The sequence below is a fragment of the Haliotis rubra genome, unplaced genomic scaffold (assembly GCF_003918875.1).
Source record: "Haliotis rubra isolate DU_JTF1 unplaced genomic scaffold, ASM391887v1 Scf262, whole genome shotgun sequence".
Classification (NCBI taxonomy): domain Eukaryota; kingdom Metazoa; phylum Mollusca; class Gastropoda; order Lepetellida; family Haliotidae; genus Haliotis; species Haliotis rubra.
The window spans coordinates 969,209-985,246 of record NW_025766692.1 but is presented as its reverse complement, the minus strand read 5'-3'; the positions used below and the strand labels follow the sequence as shown (position 1 = coordinate 985,246).

Sequence of the window (16,038 nt, the reverse complement as noted above, 5' to 3'; positions counted from 1 at the left end):
TCTAAGGGAGATAACTCTAATTGCCTTATCGTTTGACATCTGACGTTTGGCCATACTATTCTTTATTACGATTAAAGCAATTTGATCATATTCTCTATTTGTATCAATACATATAAAATGAACTTTTCATTCAACACCAAATGACATTTTTCGACTAGGAACTTTTATTCATGTGTAAGGGTGTGACACTAAGTTGTATTGTGAACTTTGGTCCGTCGTCTGTCATACCAGCCACTGCCGTATCTCCCCAAAATCCACTGGCGCATCCTATTTTGACACTTTTGCCTTTCCCAAGAAGGCTGTAATAACGCATAACTGTGTTGCCATTCCTTGACAAATGCGCGTGTGCTCTTGTTAAAAGCCCTCGTACACTGCAGGTCCTGTAACATAACCTGGACGCCGCCATCTTATAATAAATATTGGAAAATGTGATACTTTCGTACTTACTAACTATTTAATTAAACTCAGAAAAGTGATGCCTCAAGTTGTTCAAACATTAGTCATGGAGAAAAGTACTACCTTGGGAAAAAAACGAATCTTTGAAATTTTACACAGTTTTATTAAACGATATCTCTAAATTGAATCACAAGCGGTCATGTTGGAATCATCAATTTCAGCTTTGAATAAAATTATGTTTTTCCCAAAACATTTACCACAAGATGACCCACACACCGTTTTTCAAACGAATGCACGATGTTTGTAACCATGCCCAAAAAGTAATATTCGCTTGAGTAGTAATTTATTGTTTAGCACGTGGCATATGTATTAAGGATTATTGGTAAGGAGTAGTGGTATGGATGACATCTTCATTATTATAGCAACGCTTCTCGATGTCTCAAACACATGTTTGCGTATGGCAACACTTGCTGGGGATTAACTGTCACAGAAACCTGTTGATGCATTCAATGTAATATCCTTGTTAATTGACAGATTGATTGGTGACGGACGACAGTCTTCAACCTGTTGACCCGTTAATTAAAGTAATTAATTAATGCGCTTTCATTAACTTGTGATTTCTAGACTGGTATACTTACGCGCATTGAGTCCAAGGAGACAGAAAAGCGAGTTTGAGTTTTTTTCCTTCTGACACCCTGACAACCTGATTTTAATAAATACATATTTATATTTGATCTGATTTAAGGATACAAAAGAAATGGCATGATGACAAACGGTAGTCAAAACAATAGAATTATGCATGACTAAGAAGGAAGTAAACAAACTGTTCCAGTTCCGTTTATTGTAAAAGAAAACTTTTTGAAACAATAAAACTTCAGTTTCACTAAAAGCGATAGTTTTCTCTTTAATATTTTCTCCCAGTATTTGAACACTAATATTCTGTTACATTTTGTGAACAAACATTACCGATAGATATTAAATATAATTTTCTCAGAGTAAAGATCATATACACCAACAGTTGTATTTCGTATTAAGTTGATCAAAATAGACAACTGACCCTTAAGTTAAACTTTTACGTGAAAATATTTACGACGTCGTTATTAATTTAAAAGCACTTTCCGTTAATATAGTTGAAAACATACGGCTTTTCAAGGTGAAATAAAAAGCGTTTTCACTTTAATATGGTGAAATAAAATTTCTTATTTTAACATATACAATTTTACTACATACAATTACAATACCTTTTTTTTTTCAGCCGACCACAATAGCTGGAGGACACACGTGTTCCATCAAAGGCACGTGTTGAATTGTTGAACCAAAGCCTATCTTTGTGCAGAAAGAATAACCTATTTACTCTCCATCAAAATATATTTTGTATAAACCGCAACTCAGTAACTTGATATTCCGAATCCCATCGTTTTTTCATCAGGAGCAGTAAATTTCTTATTCAGGTCTGACACTTCTGAGAGAAATCATTTGAAAGATGGATTACACTATTGAAAAGGGATATATCTTATAGTTTTGAGAAATACAAAGTGCATGTCAAGTATAAAACGACCCAGATTATGAATTAAGGGACAACAAACAAACAAACGATGGATAATAATTTGCTTTAACAATTTGCTGAAAACAGTTTTAAAGGTGTACTCACGATTAGAGAAACTATTTGAAAGGCGGTCTTCGGGGAAATATGTTTATGAACTCTAACTATGGTCTCATCTTTAGATGATTTGTTTAGATTTAACTTGTTAGGTATAGTGATAAATTGTATGCTACGGTCTGTGTCATGTAAGTCAAACTGACTGTCATCTGAAATAACGCATGAAGTTATCACATCCTGTTTATCTTCAAACATCTGTAGCCATATGGTTCCGTTGTGGTTTATCAACGTAGGTCCACTTGTCTCGCATAGACTGACCCGGTGTAAAAGCGCTAGCACCATCTTTGTCTGAAACATTTGCAATCTGATTATATAGAGAACATAGAGAGTAAGTACGTTGTTTATTAATATACGGCATCATCACATCTAGGTCGATTCACGAAGCAAACTTGTGTATCCAAATTTCCAAAGCGACTTATCTTTTCACAGATTTGTTTGGCATGTTGCAAGTATTTGGTATGTTAGATTTGGTAACAAATTATCAGAATCGTTTGTTTGGTACTTGATAAGCTGTAGAGACATGTAAACATGATGTTATGTTAAGTTGTATGTTATCCAGACCAAATGTTGTACATGTAAGTGCCCAAACTTTCAAGGCTATTTTAAATTTACGTAAGGATATTTTATATTCTTTACAGTATTTTTAACCCTTTATTTATATATATTATTCATTTTTGTTTTTATTTGCATTTTGTAAATTTAATTTGTACATTTTTAATGTTTAGTCTCTCATAACTACAAAAAGTGGCTCATTTTAATATTATATATACCTTTGTGTAATATTTGAGATGAGACGATAATAAACCATCTGTGAGTCTGTCTGTCTGTAACCAAAACGTTTAGCCTAATGCAGTGTGATCAATATGTGTTTCCTATTCCTTGAAACATGACGTGGGGCGGTGGGGTAGCCTAGTGGTTAAAGCGTTCGCTCGTCACGCCGAAAGTCCGAGTTCGATTCCCTACATGGGTACAATATGTGAAGCCCATTTCTGGTGTCACCCGCCGTGATATTGCTGGAATATTGCTAAAAGCGGCGTAAAACCCAACTCACTCACTCACTGAAACATGACGTTTTCCTGCCTTTAACATGTTAGAATCTATCCGTGTCAATGCCGCATACGTTTAAATATGACAGAAATTATATTTAATACAAGAGATATAATACACGATTATTGGTAACGTTATTTGACGCAGATGAATATTAATCACGGAAAGGTCATCCATTTTCCTTAGATGTATTCATTCATAACTATAGCATTACCTGTTATGGTGGCATTGCTAATTGCATGGCTCCAACGAATAGCTGAAGGTTAAAAAAACAAATACGAGGAGAATAATTTAACCTTTACCATTGGTAAAAGAAAAGTCTATGTATGTATGTATGCCCATGAAATAATGTTGACAACAGGTTAACTTGTTGCCTTTGATGTGAATGTATTTCAGCCCGAGGAGAACACTCAGACGTCTAAACGATGGTGCAAAGAGCCTGAGGAGTTGACCGCTGTCCGGGTGGTACTGTATTGTATGTAATTACACTTGCACTGTATTGTTCTACGGCCATCGTGTATTTTACGCCTGGTCTTGCTATAATGAATAAAAAGGAACCTTTGCGTGACATACACCCTTCGGCAATCTGGTGATGGGGATATATGCAGACCAGACAATATTAGTGAAAGTACACAGTGTATAACGCTTAGTGTGTTTTCTCCTTTACGAAGGCTCATTAGCATTGATATAAGAACAATAGTTGTAAGGACAATAGTTCTTAATACGTCGACGATCGTCTGCGCATGCGTGATCACATGACCGACAAATTTTGCTTCTGCAATATGGAGGATCGTGTACGTCAATAATTATGAGGGGATGAAGAGACAACCTTTCATTCTGCACAGGCCCTCGTGGGGTCTAGATTAAGCCAATATTTTTGATAGGAACTTTGTTGATCTTCCCATCTGACCCGGTCTTATCGTCTGATCATTCTCCAAAATGGCTGAAACGGTGTACGGAACGGTTGAAGAAGGACATGTCATGTCTGAGAAAGTGTCGTCTCTTGCAGCGACTATTTATAAGGAGTTTGAGCGTATGATGAAAAAGTACGACGAAGATGTTGTCAAGGGACTCATGCCACTTATCGTGGGTATTCTGGAAGCTTTGGATAATGCCTATTCCGAAAAACAAGAAGGAGATGTTGAGTGTGAGCTTTTGAGAGACGATAATGAACAGCTACTGACCCAATATGAAAGAGAAAAACAGCTGCGTAAAGCTTCAGAACAGGTGAGATATTTTACCCAATTGTTTGTTTGACACAACGCTTGCCAAATATTATGTGGTTTTGAACAAGGGAGTAAGGAGAAACAGTGACACTACCAGATCATCCATGCTAATAGTTCGACAGGTGTCAATGACAATGTCAGTGTAAGTGCAACGCGATGGCACCTAATTTATATTCCATGATTACCATATATGAGTGTACCAGCCCAATAAATGTATTTGTATCACATGTAATAATGGCATGAGTTTAAACACAGTGATCTTCACTGCAGTGTGCAGTACAGTTTAAAGGTCAAATCTTTGTTTACATTTGATGTGATGTCAGAGTTCAGCTCTCCTTGTCAAGCCATCTGACCCCAGGGCGAGAGAGAGAGATGTAATATAGTGTCAATATCCCATCCAAATCATTCCTTCAGTCAGTGGTAAACAAGGTTAAAGTGTAAAAATGCAACTGTAAAAAATATCTTCTCCCTACAAATCTGCAGAATTATTCTGAAACAGTGTTGCCATAGTGTTAATGATGGCAATGGTACTGCTACTTGTCTACAAAGAAATGTCTCTAGTTCTTCCTGAAACTGACTATTCCCAAATAAGCAGGCTTATGTGTCACATCCTGATTTTGTGTAACTCTGCAGTTCTGGTTTTAATGCATCAAGATTTCTGTCCCAATGTGAAATGAGATATTGACAGTGTTATCAGTAATTGCTACCAATGTAAACAAAGTATACTAGTGCCAAAGCCTAGTCACTTTTATATATAATAACCATTTAGATATTATAAAAGTTACAGACTGTTTAACAGTATAATTTTTATCTTGAGAAGTTCTAAGTCTTGTAAATGTCTTCTAGTATTCTATTGTTTACACAAGAGTGCTTGGCTCATTGATGGCATTATTTTATTGCAATATTTCTGTTTCTTTAGAAATATCTTGAGATGGAAGATGCCGTGGAGGGAGAAAAGAAAGATCTCCAGGACAAAGTGGAAAGCCTTGAGTCAATTGTTCGCATGTTGGAACTGAAGTCTAAGAACTCAGCAGATCATGGTGAGTATCTCAGTAATTGGATAATATTTATTGCAAACATGTGCTGTGGATACTCTGTTTTGCATCAAAATTCACACAGCCTGATATTTTGATGTACATTGGATATACACTAGAGCAGTGATTAAAATGTGAGTGTGTAAAACTGAACATGTAATTTAACTGGTCGTTGTCATAGCTTTAATGTTTAAAGTTTGAGATTAGTGGGCTTTGAATGATACTCAGAGGTCATAGAAACAAACCTCAAGGATTCTAGGACCTACCCTAGTTTTTAAGTCTGCATCATAAATGCATCTAGGGCTTGATGTTACGCAATTTTGAAAGACATACAAATACAAAATATATCAAGTCAAAAGCTTTTACTCTTATGAATGCAGATTGGCTGTATGATTTTGAAAGCACACCAAAGCATACAGTAATTCGGAAAGTCTCAAAAAGTTTCGACTTTGAAAATAATATTGCCTATTACATGACCTACTTTCCTAAATACATAACTTCTATTGATTTGAATCCACACATGAACTCATACTGTAATTGTTGAATGGAGTTGAAAAGAATATTCATCAACTGACTCATTTCTTTTCAGTGTCAAGATTAGAAGAAAAGGAATCGGAAATGAAGAAAGAATATAACAAACTCCATGAACGCTACACAGAGGTAGGAATCATTCATTACATCATCTGAATTGCTTTTCCGACATTTCATGCATGCAAGTGAAATACTTGTTACCTGAGCAGTTATTCATATGTTTGTAGTAAACAAAAATGACATTTTCAATTCTGCTGGTTTTCTGTGTCCCTAATGAGACCTCAATGTTGACAGTTGTTCAAGACTCACATGGACTACATGGAGAGAACCAAGATCCTGATGGGAACTGATAAACTGTCTGAGCTGTCTGGAAACAGTCCCAGAATAAAGTAAGTTCTGTTCAGATACAGGAAACAAATGCAATGTTGTGTTACTTTCTTGTGATTACATTAGTTAGTGTGGCCTGGCTGATGGTCATCGTATCCCCAAAACAGGGGCAGGGGCAGGAGTTGCAATATGTAGAATTGTGTTTTTTAGACTTGTAAAATCAATTGTTATAAGATCTAATACCAGATTTGATTATGAATACCATACCAATGCTTGTGGGTTTTACCTAAGTAATAAATGGTTTTACCCATGATAATCGTATCCCAACTGCGTGGATCAATGCTTATGATGTTGATCACTGGATTGCCTGGTCCAGACTCAAATATTTACAGACTTACAACATATAGCTGGAATATTGCTGGGTATGGCATTAAACAAAAAAGAAAGTAAATGGTTTTGACTGCAATACTTTGTTCTTTTCTCCTATATAACTGACATGCCATGATATAAAATACATCCTAATCCCCACTGTTCACTTGACAGCAGGGCAGTGGGGTAGCCTAGTGGTTACAGCATTCACTCGTCACGCCAAAGGCCTGGGTTTGATTCCCCACATGAGCACAATGTGTGAAGCCCATTTCAGGTGTCCCCAACCATGATATTGCTGGAATATTGCTAAAAGCAGCATTAAGCAGTGCTCACTTACTCCCTGAATATAATGGCAGCATGTATCATTGATTGCAACTGCTGGTCAACCAGGGCTATGTGATATGGCTGGAAGAGTGCCATACTAAACTATCACTTACAAACAATACGCATAGAAATTCCATTTAGTCCTGATCAAACTCTTAATCAACATTGTTTTCCTTCAGGGGTGGGTTCCAGCTTCCGTCTCTGCGTCCCGTCAGCATGTTCGTTCAAGGATCAGGAGAGACGCCCATTAAGTCAGACAGTTCTCCCATGAGCTTTGATCTGACATCACCACAGAGTGGCCGTGATTCAAATGTCAGCATCAAGAGTGAGCTGAGTGACCTGGAGTCCCCCGAACCTGGCAGGGCCAGGATGTCGGAAACTGATTCCAAAGGAAAGATGACCCATGATAAGGAACAGCTGACTGACAACATCAGTGTGGCCGAAAGAAGCACCACCACAGGAACAAGTAGGAAACATGTTACTCCCATATACGCAAAACATAGCCCGCAGCATAGTACCCCAAAGCATGGGATTCGTAAAGTGGGTACACCTAGCTCGGCCAAATTTATGAGCTTAGTTAAAAGATTTGGTACACCGAACTCAGCCATATTCAGTCCTGTAACCAAACACTGCACCCCAAAATTGGCAAACATCAGCACTGTTATTAAATTTGGTACACCAAACCCGGCCATATTCACAAGTCCTGTAACTAAACACTGCACCCCTAAATCAGCAAGCATCATAAGAACTGTTAACAAATTTGGTACACCAAACCCTGCCATTTTCGCAAGTCCAGTAACCAAACTCTGCACCCCAAAGTCAACCCAAGTCCCAAGTCCATTGAACAAATCCACCACACCAAACTCTGCTAAATTCACAAGCACATATAACAAACTCTGTACCCCAAAATCAGCCAAAGGGTCGCCCATTTATTCTAAAGAAAAGACCCCTACACGGTCCAAATCCAGCACCTCTAAACGGCCCAAGCGATTTGGCATTAGCTCTAAGCCAGTCAAACGAATTCATCGAGTGAAGCATGCATGTAATGAAAGTGCTTGGCAGCATGGTCCGGTGTGGAACTATGCACCCTCAATGTTTGCTTTAAGTGTTGAGCAGCTGGAAGTGTTCTCCACGCTTTAGTTAGTGCTTCTTCGTTAATTTTTGCCTTCCTGTGATCTGGTTTCTTTGCAGTTACCATTTTTATTTTTGGAGGCAAGAGATATGTGTTGTTGCATCTTATTTCTGGTTATATGTCAAAGTCAGATGTATTTTAATAAGTCCACGACTCATGATCATTTTTAAAACACTTTTACAGGCCCACTGTGGTGTTTTGGTTTCTTGCTTCTTGATATTAGTCAGAATGTAGCAACCATTATTACTGGATGGAAGAGTTTTGACTGGATCATGATTTCTGACCTGTTTGTGACAAAATGCTTCATAAACTTGGAATTTGTCAATTCTTCCTGTTGGAACTTTTAGAAAATAACATTTGACTTTGGCAACTGAACAGTTCGTTTTGGATTGCTCAGCAAGTTATAGTGCTACTTTGTTTTCACTCAGACCCTTGGCACTGCTGCTACGGGTACTGCAGTGTGTTGTGTCTCCATGTTCTTGTGTATATTTGTCAGCAGATAGAGAGTCCTATATGACGACCTTATCATTCTAATGATGGTACACATACTTTGGCGTCAGAAATTTAAAGGATTCTATCTGCTGGTAAATGTCCCCTATGGGAAGCATGTTGTCAATTTTCTTTTTTTAAAAGATTTATTTCAATACTTGCAAATAAAAAATGTTGTACATTATGTAAACATGTTTATGCAATTGAACTCCTCCTCTTTTCTTTTCACTGATTTCTCTCTTTTTCATCCTTCATCATCCCCAGCCTAACAGTGCTTGATTTTCCATTTTCCTAGTCTTGTGTCTTCTCTAATGTCTGTCTTCAGCTTTCACATAGACCTTCTCCCATCTCTGTTATTTCTTTGCCCTTCATTGCTCATTTTATTGTGATGTCTAGTCATATTTTTTTCATGAAAAGGTAGTCCCGTGTTTTGTTATAAAAGTAAATAAGGTGTGAAGTCAGCCTCATCATCATCATCATTTTGTCCATGTTGTTACCATCACTGGCATGTTCTTCATCACCATCTCTTTGTCACTGTCATTTTGTCCCATGTCATACATATCATAAAATAATTCAAACATATAAATAAATCATGCATACATTTATGCATTGAAACCATTACCTTACGTCATTTTGATTTACATCACATTAGCAGTGGTGTTGTTTGTAGGAATGAATGTCAGTATTTCCAAGACTTAAAACAGAAGCTCACATTGATCAGTGAACAAGACATTGGTCTCTAGTCTTTGATTTTTAGTAAAAGGAGAGAGCTATGACAAATGAGGACCTCATTGAGAGGCAGTTTATAAGTTTAGAATTAAAATGAAAATATCATCACACTGATGTCGCTCTAATTTCTGGGGCACTTGAGTTGTTCTTTGTGTTACACATGTGATCACCTGTGATCTGGGACTACAAGTACAAAGGGTTTTGAGTGGATGTGCCCCCAGGCCTAACATGATAAGTACCAAGTTCTCATTTACAAATTGAGGTTTTATGAGTACTGTGAAAGCACTGTGGGAAAGAAATTCAATAAAGGTGTGTGTGTCATTAGGGCTATTGTGTAAGTGTGGTTAATGATCTGAGGCGAGTCAAGTGCCTTGTAATGAGTTTTTGCATTTGATTTTTGTCAATTGTCAATTAAATAACTATTGGCAATCATGGTATTAAGCATTTTAGATAGGAAAATACTGTGATTTTAGACTGAGAAAGAAAAGCAGTTTGTAGGAGATAATCATTTTATTGTTTAGAGCTGATTTTATTATTGCTAATTACAAATGTAATTAGAATGCTTGGAGGCCTGAATCATAAGCAAGCAATAGAAATATACGTTGAACACTCGACAAGTTGTCTTGGAATTATAGAAGCAAACTGGATATTGATAGTCAAGTGCCAACTTCAAGTTTCATTTGTATGTCTGAAAGTACATAACGTCATGATCACAGAACTAGAATGTTTTATTTGGCAACATTAGATATCTGTACTGATATGAAAAAGATACAGATCATGAATATTTTTTTACACATGTTTGTATTATAGACTGAGCACATTAATTCATAAAAATATCCCACAAAATACAAATTGCTTTTTATGGTCAGAATATTTTAAACAAAAACCTCCAAGTATGTTGATTTTGTGATGTAACAACTTCATTCGGCCACTTATAGCTTGAAAATGGTGTAAGAATCAACATAGAAATTTTGCTCTATGTAATAAGCAAGAAGTTGTTACCCATTAAGTGCGTCATTATGTAAGAAAGAGAGTTTAGACTGAATGAGTGGGTGGTGGGGTAGCCTAGTGGTTAAAGCATTCCCTCGTCATACTGAAAACCCGGGTTCGATTCTGGTGTTCCCAGGCATGATATTGCTGGAATATTGCTAAAAGTATAAAACTAAACTCAGTCCATTGGACTGAATGAATGAAAAGGGTGGCCTTTTGGTATTATTTATTATCTTTATAATCATTATTGTGACATGATAGCTGGATATGAAGATATTAAAACACCTTCTGCTTGCCATAAAAGGGCTTAGGCAGGAATGATAGTACAAGTTGCCATGTAGTCTGCGTCAGCTACTGAGAACTCAGCTGGAGATTCTGTCAGATGCCTTTAGTAAATCTGCCTTGTCAGTTGGTGCCATTATGTAGGTGGATTGAACCTGTGGGGGGCTGATTCTAACCCTGGTGTTGGCATTGGTTAGTGCTAATTATCCTTTAGAATTGGACTCTTGTTAATCTCAACCTGCAGGGAGTGTCAGAACACGGGGTAGATTTGCTCATTATCAGAAATTGATTAATTGTAATCAAGTCCTTTTTGAGGTTTATTAGTGATTTTAGAGGCTCCTTTTCAGCCTTGTGTATACATTAATGTCTGCAAAACACCCAAATCAAAAAATAAATCCACTGTTAGACCTAGGAGAGTTGTATTTCATTGATAACAGGTACATTTAAAGAGTAAAATTATAATCCAATTGTATTAAAATTAACAAATGTTGTAAACGAATGTATTTCTTTTTAGATTTCACTATGTTCTCTATATCACTTTGTGTGATTTTTATGAGAACAAACTTCTCTTCTGTTTTGTGAAAGGCTTCAATATGTTTACGTTTTGCATTGCGTACAATGTTAAAATGTTCCAGACTTGAAAATAGAAACAGTTGAAAAGATATGCAAATTTGTCTCAAACATTGAGTTTTGAATCAATGGTAAACCTTTTTTTAGATGCAATATTAAAATTGGTGATTATAAACGTTTTGTAGGAGTAGCATTTTATTGACATGTTACACCTTGGTGTAGAAAATTCAAACAATGTCCCAGACATCCCAAAATTATTGTGTTGAGTTGCCTTGTCTATACTTTTGGGTCCTGTTATGATGGAAATACGAATAATTTCCAAAGGGAAAGTTAGATCAATTTTGAAGTGGTATGTTTAATTGTCTGTTCCCATAATACATGGGATAGATTAAGTGTTGTTTTTGTTCATAACTCTCATTACACATAAATGAATAATGAATAAATAATAAATGCAAATAGTAGAATGTTCATTTTTTAAATTTAAGGACAAAGTTTAATCATTGAAGGGGATCTTACCTACAGATAAATCTATTTTATAAATTGGGGTTCGAGTAAGAATTAAACCAATACAACATGTTCTGAGCTCGGAATATCATAGGTCAAATGTATCAAGGCCGTTGTGAGCTGATGTATTGCTGAATGCCTTCATCCTCAGAGGTTTGTAATAAACTGGGAAATAATCCCTTGGGATTTGGTATCTGTGGTGTTGCAGGCTGTAGTATAGGCCCTATAAACAATTAATGCTCAGGCAGAGAGTACAATTAGGCTTACAGTGTCAGCCATCCTGCTGATTACCTTAGTGAAGTTGATTAGCTGATTGGAGGTTGCTCCAGATTGGACAGTTTGAAAATTCTTTTGTTTTTAACTTACTCTTCCCATGTAACATGCAAGCTGCATAATGACACACTTTCTGTTCAAGTGTTAGAGATAAGGGGAAAGAGTTCAACTTTGTGTTACCGTGGTCAAAATTAAAACATTACATTCTGTTTATGTGCTGATGGACATTTTCTTTGTTAGTTTTAGAAGTAGTTTTCAGGTATTTAAGTGAATCAGATAAAGGCTGATATTGCAACCATAGTAACATTTTTTTAAATGAATATGGATACCAGGATATATATTCATGAAGAAAATAAGAATGCATAAGTGTTCCAGTGATTCATGCTCATATCTCAAGTTGGTTACTGAATGTTGCCCCTCCAGCTTATGACAGCTGCTTGACATTAAGTTTCGGAACTAACATTAGCTGATTATTCTATGGATGTTGAGAAAGGTCAGTCTGAGAGGAAGGAACATGTTTCCTATCATGTGCAAATTTTAGTGAAAGAAATGTGTAACCTGAGCATGTTCTGGTTTGTCTGAACAGTGATTCATCCAAAACAAATCTTTCCTCCTCAACAGCTATGTAGATTTTCATTTCAAGATCCACCTATTCCCTCTTTGTCCCTTATATGTCTTCATGTTTATTATTGACAGGATCATATTTATGAGAGACATTACTAGACTAGACAACTGGATCTATTCATGTGGAATGTTTTACTTCTGTGGTTGTTGAGTGGAACATTAAAGCAAATAAATACGTCATTGCCCTTATTGTTTCTATTGTCCCTCAACGATATGCATGATCAACAACCTTGTCTGAGAATTTTGACAAAATATTGTCATTTGTCTGAGTATTGTGCTCATATCCTGACCATAAATGGCCCCATTTTATAGTGATTATCACCCAGCCGGTATAACAACATTGCCATACATTCCAAAACTAAGTTTTGAACAGAAATAGATTATTGACATCTGGGAACTGAATAACTTGGAAACTGTCATTTTATAGCATGCTTTATAGTAAAAAGGATCCTCTGGAACAGTGAAAAGAACCTACTCTTGGATTATGTTATTACATTGAACAGTGCATCATTAAATAGACTATTGCTGAAATTGGGTTTTTTACTACAAACTGTACTCTGTCCAGGTACATGCTGTGGTCACTCAAGATCAGTATTGGACATCTCACTCACAAGCTGACCTCTTTCATTGATTGGTTTGTTGTATTCCATGGGTCACATGACAGAAATCTAATGTGATTGGTCAGTAACAAATAGCACCTGGAACTTGTGGCAGGTCCTTATGTAATGGTTGTTTGTTCCAGTTTGGGCATTATGCAACAGGTGTTTAAGTTACAAAGCTAATGCATAATTGTGTGTTCACTGGTGTTGGTGCACAAACCTCACCATGGGGTTGTCATCCAGGAAGGAGCAACTGTTTATAGGGGTTTGGTTATGGCCTGTGTACATCTCACCCAATAGTAATTACACAATAGAAATCTGTTTTATGTACTCTCTGGTTGTGTTTATGGCTTGATTCATAGCATTCCCACATTTTCTACAATTGATTAGCCCTCCAAATTGATGTCTGAGAGACAAATTCTGATTTGGTCACCTATGCATGGATGATCTGTCATTAATTTGTCAAAATTCTACCTCACTCCAGAACCTCTGTGTGACTGCCATTATTTCAGATACCAATCAGAATTACCACCCTTCAGCATTTTGATCTTCAAATCTTAGCTTTTGATCCAAATACAACATTCTTTGATCATTTTGTGACAGTAATGGGAGTCCACATGTCGTTTAGTTTTAAAACTCTCGTGTGAAATAGTTGAAACTGGTAAAGTTTACATCAGTTGATAAGAACAACTACAAAACTTCATGATATAAGAAATATTCTCTCAGATTACACTGTTCCTGAATGGCACACTATATCTTCATGTAGTACCTGATCAATGCAAACAGCAGATTTCTTTCCAAATTCCTATTTCTTTTGTCAATACATTTGTCTTTCACTTACTCATTTCCCCACCCAGCTTTGAATTCTTTTCCCCTATATCCCCACCTCTTACTTTCATTCATTACTAATACCTTTCTTACCTACATCGTACAGTTCCTACCAAAATCACATATTTTTGTTTTAACCATAAACTTGTTCTATCGGGTGTTTGTTCAGTTAAAATTGGTCTTTATTTTGTTTATTTTGCTTGTATATTTGTTGCTGTTTGCTTGTCAGAAAAATCATCCGCCCCCGAGTCACAAACCCCCGATTCCGCTGAGGAACCGCCAGTCCAACTGAGGAGAAAGCCAGATTCCCGTGATAACTCAGTATCTAGTGATAGAGACTTAGATAACACTGTGTCTAGTGGTCCTGACAGTAGTGTCTCTCAACAACAACCTCATACTCAGAACAAGGGTGTCGAACGTTTAATATCAGAAGACACGTTTGAGGAAGACCCCATTTCTGTACCATCGGGTGAGTGGGGGAGGGGAGTGATGTGGCTGGTCATGTGTCTCGCTGGTCATGTGTCTCGCTACTCATGCTACATGTGTCGAGGGTATTGGTGGCTGTCAGCTTTACATGGGTTTGGATGAGATACAGTGAAAGCAACTGCAAAGAGTGACATGTTGAAATTTGGAGCAGAAATCTAGAGTTTTAGATCAGCTCCTTCTCCAGGACGTTGATTATCAATCAAAACATCCGAAGATCCTAAATTTGGTGATGACTTTCCTGGTGTTGAAAAATGTCTTAGGTAAAGCTGATTAAATTATGAAAATAAGCAAATGCTATTTGTCTCCTGCAAAATCACTTCAAAATCTCTTCCTACCAATTTTTATGTCAAAGTGAGAGAGTGTTGAAGGTTTGTAATCCATTCCTCCCCACTCCCATAAGATTTGAATCCCCTTGGTGCCTCTACTGTCTTATCACCTACCTTGTATGCCATGCCCAACATAAAATCTTGATTCAAACAAAAGGTAGCTTAAGTCCAATTTGGTCATATGATTGGTATTAATGACTCTCACAGACTGCTAATTCTTTCTGTTTTAGAATAAATATTTATGAGTTTAGGTCTTTCTTGATTTTAAGGTTTACCAGAGGTTTAGATAAGCTGCGTATCTGCATAAAATACTCAAATATTTATGTGAAAACCCAATTCCTATTAAGTCTATTGCGTACAAGTACGCTTGAATTTTTGTAAATTCTCAATAAATTTGATCTTACATGCGTACAATTAAAAAAAAACATACAACAACTCTGGTATATTGAGAGGTTCTATTTCAGCACCTGAACTTGGCAACGTGCAATCTTTCCTATTGTTTCTCATATTACAGATCAAATATAAATAGCAAACACGTAACCAACATTTAAACTTTATTATGTTTGTACAATTAATGGAAAATTACAAAATACTCAATTGAGTTTGAGTGAGATGGGTACAATATATTTGGTTACTCAAAGGAAAATTAGGATGCCCAACTGAGATGAACACAAGCGAGTACATTAGTCATTGACACAAAAAGTTATCTGTAGCTACCATTTACCATAGTACCAGGATCTGTAAAAGGGACCAGTCAGTGTATGAGAACATCATTGACAGTTAACTCAGTTCTATGTCACTCTTGTAATGTGTTGAGTTCACTGAATCTTATTCAGAGGGTTATCAGCTGTTGATGTTTGGACTTGCATTGCCTATTGATAACTAACAACACAATGTTACTTTCTTTTAATGCTGCTCCTTTGGTATTCTACCTGTTGGTGAGTAGTTTGAAATTTGTTGCAAAATGTTGAAATTCTGACATAAATCAGAATCAGTTTAATGTGTGAGTGATGATGTACTTAGTAAATTAACTCAAAAATGAGAACTGTAAGGTTTGTGAATTAGTGATATTCAACTTTGAGTTATTCTTATTGCAGACTTTAGGAAATACAATGTTTCTGTTTCAGGTTTGGGTGAAACGTTACTATCTATAGTTGCTTCTACACCAGAACTAGATGATGACTCATTTGGTTCCAAAAGAGCGTCAAGGTAAGGCAGTTTCTAGCATTGTTACTTTAGAACATGTTTTATGTACTGAAGTTACACATTTTCACTCGTGTATTATACAATAT

At 36.5% G+C, this 16,038-nt stretch overlaps 2 protein-coding genes across 2 annotated transcripts in view; one reads left to right on the top strand and one right to left on the bottom strand.

Annotated features, from left to right (window-relative positions):
* LOC124280218 overlaps positions 1-409 on the bottom strand; it is a 35,879-nt gene extending 35,470 nt beyond the window's left edge. The window contains 1 exon segment of the mRNA XM_046716114.1: positions 229-409. Coding sequence (XP_046572070.1) covers positions 229-406 — 178 coding nt within the window. The 5' untranslated portion in view covers positions 407-409.
* A 3,104-nt stretch (positions 410-3,513) lies between these two features.
* Positions 3,514-16,038, top strand: part of LOC124280217 (C-Jun-amino-terminal kinase-interacting protein 4-like) — a 102,506-nt gene continuing 89,981 nt past the window's right edge. Inside the window, 7 exon segments of the mRNA XM_046716113.1 lie at positions 3,514-4,330; positions 5,249-5,369; positions 5,953-6,023; positions 6,189-6,283; positions 7,094-7,380; positions 14,164-14,403; positions 15,874-15,955. Of these exon segments, the coding sequence (XP_046572069.1) occupies positions 4,043-4,330; positions 5,249-5,369; positions 5,953-6,023; positions 6,189-6,283; positions 7,094-7,380; positions 14,164-14,403; positions 15,874-15,955 (1,184 nt within the window). The 5' untranslated portion in view covers positions 3,514-4,042.